This window comes from Schistocerca americana, chromosome X (genome assembly GCF_021461395.2).
Source record: "Schistocerca americana isolate TAMUIC-IGC-003095 chromosome X, iqSchAmer2.1, whole genome shotgun sequence".
Lineage (NCBI taxonomy): Eukaryota > Metazoa > Arthropoda > Insecta > Orthoptera > Acrididae > Schistocerca > Schistocerca americana.
In genome coordinates, this window is record NC_060130.1 from 886,363,923 (window position 1) to 886,369,922 (window position 6,000).

Genomic DNA, 6,000 nt, shown 5'->3' on the forward strand with positions numbered 1-6,000 from the left:
GTCCGAGGTAGTTGGAATCAACGTAAGAACGCTGGCCGGAGTGGCCGAACGGTCCTAGGCGCTACAGTCTGGAACCGCGCGACCGCTACAGTCGCAGGTTCGGATCTTGCCTCGGGAGTAGTTGCGTGTGATGTCCTTAGGTTAGTTAGGTTCAAGTAGTTCTAAGTTCTAGGGGACTGATGACCTCAGCAGTTAAGTCCCATAGTGCTCAGAGCCATTTGAACCATTTGAACCAACGTACGAACTGTTGGTCAGCCCTATCGCAACTGACCGCTACACGCCCTGGCCATGCCACCCTTCGCGTGCGCCCTCCATGTACACCAGCTCATCTGCATCCACTCGATGTCTGCTGGCGGTGATATTAAAGCAAGAATTATTGATCTGTCTTTATCAATGTTTAGTTAATTAACAGTTATTAAAAACATATTTTAAGTAACACTACTTATCAGAATTGAGGTATACGACCTCGTGTAACGATTTAAATCCTCAGTTGTTTCAAAAAACTTTCCTAAAAAGGTACCGACTGGGATGGGGAGTCGTGCCGACTCCAGTGGCGTGGGCAGCTGCGCTAGATTTCTGAGGATTTATGGCATGAACAACCAGATCGAGATGGTCCCATAGATTCTCGTTTGGGGTTAAATCCGGGGAGTTTGGTGGCCAGGGGAGAACACTAAACCCATTGTGGTGTTTTTCAATCACGCAGTGTACTTCGAGCTATGTGACACGTTGCATTGTCCTGCTGGCACATGCCATCGTGTCAAGGAAAAACAAACTACAAATGTTCAAATATCTGTGAAATCTTATGGGACTTAACTGCTAAGGTCATCAGTCCCAAAGCTTACACACTACTTAACCTAAATTATCCTAAGGACAAACACACACACACCCATGCCCGAGGGAGGACTCGAACCCCTGCCGGGACCAGCCGCACAGTCCATGACTGCAGCGCTTTAGACCGCCCGGCTAATCCTGCGCGGCAAAAAAACAAACTACATGTAGGGATGGACACGGTCCCCAAGAATAGATGCATACTTGTGTTAATCCATTGTGCCATCCAAAATGACAAGATCTCCTAGGGGATGGCACGAAAACATTCTCCAGACCTCAATGCTCCCTTCTCCAACCTGGACCCTACCGGCGATTGTCGCACGCTGTTCGCTTTCAGATGTTTCACGCCGTACGCGTAAACAGCCATCTGTCTAATCGAGCATAAAACGTGGATCACCTGAAAAGGCCATCTGTTGCCACTCAGTGCACGTTCAGTTGCGTTCGTTGCAGATGAACAGCAGTCAACCTCGGTGCATGAATCAGGTGCCTGCAGCGGAGACCCGTACGCAGCAACGTTGGCTGAACGTTCGTTGAGGAGACACAGTTGGTAGCCCCTTGGTTTATCTGAGCGGTGTCTTCCTGCACGTCTTGCTGCAAAGGCTGGTTATTCAGACTTCTGACAGGTGGTCATTTTAATGTAACTGGACAGTGTAGGTCACCGTGAATAACAATCTCTTCCAATAGATGCTAGTAACGTTGGGGATAATTTCTAACGACGGGACCGCGCCTGCTCGTCATCACAGATTTCGTCCAAATGTATGCTATATGCAGGGCTTGGCCAAAAAAGAAAGTGAGAGAAGTGGGAGATCCAGATGGCCAAGCGTTTAGAAAAAAAATATTTTTGACGTGGGTCGTGCGGGAAATGAACCATTTGCGTTACCAGGTTGTGGTTGGCTCTGCGGAAAAAGTACAGATGATAATCTGAGGGTCGTGGAATGGAGTCCCTATAAGAAAACTGTTTTTTGTTCCTTTTATTTTCAGATTTTACGTTACTTACGCTGTAAATAATCCGAAATAATGCTCAGTATATTGTATTCATTAATATTTTCATAGAAGTCGTGAAAAGGTAAAGGAAAGGAAAATTTGGGATTGCAAATAAATTTCCAAGACAGGGTTTTACTAACAGCACCCACACCGATTCTCCAAATAGCATTCAAAAAGTGGAGTGTAAAAGAAGTGTACAGAACTTCGTTTTCCGTTAGTTAAGTTTTGATCCTCGAGCAGCCCTCGGTAGCTGCGCTCTGACAATAATTTCCGGGCGCAGGTAAAATCGGCCCATCGAGCGTGATAAGCAAAATACACTCCTGGAAATGGAAAAAAGAACACATTGACACCGGTCTGTCAGACCCACCATACTTGCTCCGGACACTGCGAGAGGGCTGTACAAGCAATGATCACACGCACGGCACAGCGGACACACCAGGAACCGCGGTGTTGGCCGTCGAATGGCGCTAGCTGCGCAGCATTTGTGCACCGCCGCCGTCAGTGTCAGCCAGTTTGCCGTGGCATACGGAGCTCCATCGCAGTCTTTAGCACTGGTAGCATGCCGCGACAGCGTGGACGTGAACCGTATGTGCAGTTGACGGACTTTGAGCGAGGGCGTATAGTGGGCATGCGGGAGGCCGGGTGGACGTACCGCCGAATTGCTCAACACGTGGGGCGTGAGGTCTCCACAGTACATCGATGTTGTCGCCAGTGGTCGGCGGAAGGTGCACGTGCCCGTCGACCTGGGACCGGACCGCAGCGACGCACGGATGCACGCCAAGACCGTAGGATCCTACGCAGTTCCGTAGGGGACCGCACCGCCACTTCCCAGCAAATTAGGGACACTGTTGCTCCTGGGGTATCGGCGAGGACCATTCGCAACCGTCTCCATGAAGCTGGGCTACGGTCCCGCACACCGTTAGGCCGTCTTCCGCTCACGCCCCAACATCGTGCAGCCCGCCTCCAGTGGTGTCGCGACAGGCGTGAATGGAGGGACGAATGGAGACGTGTCGTCTTCAGCGATGAGAGTCGCTTCTGCCTTGGTGCCAATGATGGTCGTGTGCGTGTTTGGCGCCGTGCAGGTGAGCGCCACAATCAGGACTGCATACGACCGAGGCACACAGGGCCAACACCCGGCATCATGGTGTGGGGAGCGATCTCCTACACTGGCCGTACACCACTGGTGATCGTCGAGGGGACACTGAATAGTGCACGGTACATCCAAACCGTCATCGAACCCATCGTTCTACCATTCCTAGACCGGCAAGGGAACTTGCTGTTCCAACAGGACAATGCACGTCCGCGTGTATCCCGTGCCACCCAACGTGCTCTAGAAGGTGTAAGTCAACTACCCTGGCCAGCAAGATCTCCGGATCTGTCCCCCATTGAGCATGTTTGGGACTGGATGAAGCGTCGTCTCACGCGGTCTGCACGTCCAGCACGAACGCTGGTCCAACTGAGGCGCCAGGTGGAAATGGCATGGCAAGCCGTTCCACAGGACTACATCCAGCATCTCTACGATCGTCTCCATGGGAGAATAGCAGCCTGCATTGCTGCGAAAGGTGGATATACACTGTACTAGTGCCGACATTGTGCATGCTCTGTTGCCTGTGTCTATGTGCCTGTGGTTCTGTCAGTGTGATCATGTGATGTATCTGACGCCAGGAATGTGTCAATAAAGTTTCCCCTTCCTGGGACAATGAATTCACGGTGTTCTTATTTCAATTTCCAGGAGTGTATTAGTAATACCCGTATAATTAGTCTCATACAGCTGCTCCTCTTCGTATACCTTACTTCTTCCACACTGCTAATGAGACCTAAGGAATACATTGGTGAACCAAAAGCACGCGTCTCAAGGAGAATGTTTGTTAGACTTGTAATATACTCTGCCAAAACTACGTAATCTTTCTTTAATATACGAATATCATTTCTGTCTTCGTTTTCGTTGCATTTAATATTGGTTATAAACTCATCGATAGCGTTTGAACCAAAAATATGCTGTTCGTCGCAAATGTTTATTCCTTAACTATGTTCAGAGTTTTACACAAATTGTCGAATTGCCAGGACTCCGATATAAATCACAAATTATGTTTCGCCCTTTCACTGAAATTACTCATGCATATTTCTCTTTTTCAGTTCACACTGACCTGTCAAGAGAAAACAATGGAGAAGATGGTTCAGATAATTCAAAACTGCAGCTGCAGTACCTGCAGCACAGGGAACGATATCTTGGATGGCATGCTTCAGTACCCGTCCCCTCCGGAGGGTGAAACGCCCAACAGAAACACCGATGGCCGAACGAGCCTCGGCTGGATGGTAGAGAGCAATGAAGAAAGGTCTCCTGACAGCGAAAACCAAGACTCGACGGAGAACGAGAGGGTCCTAGTCCTCATCAAGAAAAACACGGACAACGAAGAAAACGAGGAGGAAGGTGAAAGGCAGGACAGCATAACTGAATCGGACGACAAATATGTACGCACAGATAATTTCGAAAAAGAAACAATCAAAAACTTACTCCAAGAAGCCGAAATGGCAGAGTACTATACAGAAGAAAAACTGAATACCCTGTGTAAATACTATAAGCTAAAGGAAAACTCGAAGTCTACAGACACATTTAAACACGACATCCTCAATGTTCAGCACAAAAAAGCATACACGAAGGAGGAAAACGGTGAGCATCACCACAACGGTGGCCAGGGCACGAGGCATCACCACCACCCACATCGCGCAGGTGCTCACCACTCTTCTCAACAACTGCACAAAAGTGACGGCCAGATTGACCCCACTCTGGATGTTTCCGCAGATCAGCTGAAACCTGCCACAGGCGGAGAGGACCTGAGCTACATCCCATCCAGTGAGAAAGACAGTGACAATGCTGCGCAAGTGGATTAGCGCTGTCCAGGAGCACACAACCATTTAGGTAATACTATGATTCCTATGAGGACAGTTTACCTACCACACACAAAATAGTCACCCCGTAGGTAACTAAAGCTTTATTTATTTCATTTTTAGAAACAAAATTATACTGTGTGGGAGTTGCCAACCACTGTGCATGAAACTCGGCATAATTTTCGTATTCACTACTATTTCAGAAGATCATCACTGATAATAATTGGACGTTTGCAATCTTGATGTGCCTAAAAGAACTGCACTGAACCAACACAAACAATAAGAAAATATTATTTATATACAAATACGCAGTGATAAATAGGCTTGAGGGATGTATTTGTTTTGTTACTGTTACAGATTGTGTGGTTTCTTTATAAGATATATATATATATAATTGACTTTACAAATGTAACCAATTTTAACTTAAATATTTCCTTCGGAAACTCTTCAGATATTATTTCCTATTATTCTGATTATTATTTAATTGTATTTCAACTGTACATAGCTGTTAAGTGGCTTCTGTTAGAACAAACTGTTAGATACTCTGGTCAAGTTGAGCCACATTAAAAAAGACTTAAGTCAAAAAAGCATATGACATTTTTATTCCTTTTTACAGAATGTTACGAAGTCGTCTTTTCTTGTACTCTGTTGCTGATATTTTGTTTGTTTTTAAATACAGAGCAATAATTGTAAATGGTGATTATATTTTATATTTATATGTACTTAATTAAATTTCTTAATAAAATTTTGTTTAATGTTATGTAATCTGTAAATGTTCTCAATAACTGGAACTGTTCATTACAAAGTATGAAAATTATCAGCAAGCATATGACATAAAAGTCCCTAAATCTATTAATTATGGGCTGATATTTGAAACAAAATCCCATACGAAGTGACCCGAAGGAATCCTGCCTCGGGAATATGATGTCCTTCGGTTAGTTAAGTTTAAGTAGTTCTAAGTCTAGGGGACCGATGACCTCAGATGTTAAGTCTCATAGTACTTAGAGCCATCTGAACCATTTTGAGGATTTCCTAATTTCTTAGAATTAATGTTTCTTACTAAAGCACAGTGACAGCATTCCAGGTAAAGTGGCGTCGGGCTGGCGCCTGGCTAATGTGTTTATTACAAGAACAGCATACCCTGTGAGATGGGACGACGAATTTCTCCGGATGTCGCGTTTCTTAGATGCCGCTGCTCCCCACCAAAACGGCGCCTACTAAATCGTTTTATGGAGGAGATGGAGCTTCTTTTCACTCCCCCATCTTGTGAAATGCGCCGGGGTTTGGTTGCAGGACCTC

The 6,000-nt window shown here is 46.1% G+C and overlaps 1 protein-coding gene across 1 annotated transcript in view; it reads left to right on the forward strand.

Moving 5' to 3' along the window:
* The window catches only part of LOC124556469, a 366,205-nt gene extending 360,744 nt beyond the window's left edge, over positions 1-5,461 (forward strand). Inside the window, exon 4 of the mRNA XM_047130422.1 lies at positions 3,949-5,461. Coding sequence (XP_046986378.1) covers positions 3,949-4,704 — 756 coding nt within the window. The 3' untranslated portion in view covers positions 4,705-5,461. The remainder of the gene's footprint in view (positions 1-3,948) is intronic.
* The last annotated feature ends 539 nt before the right edge of the window (positions 5,462-6,000 follow it).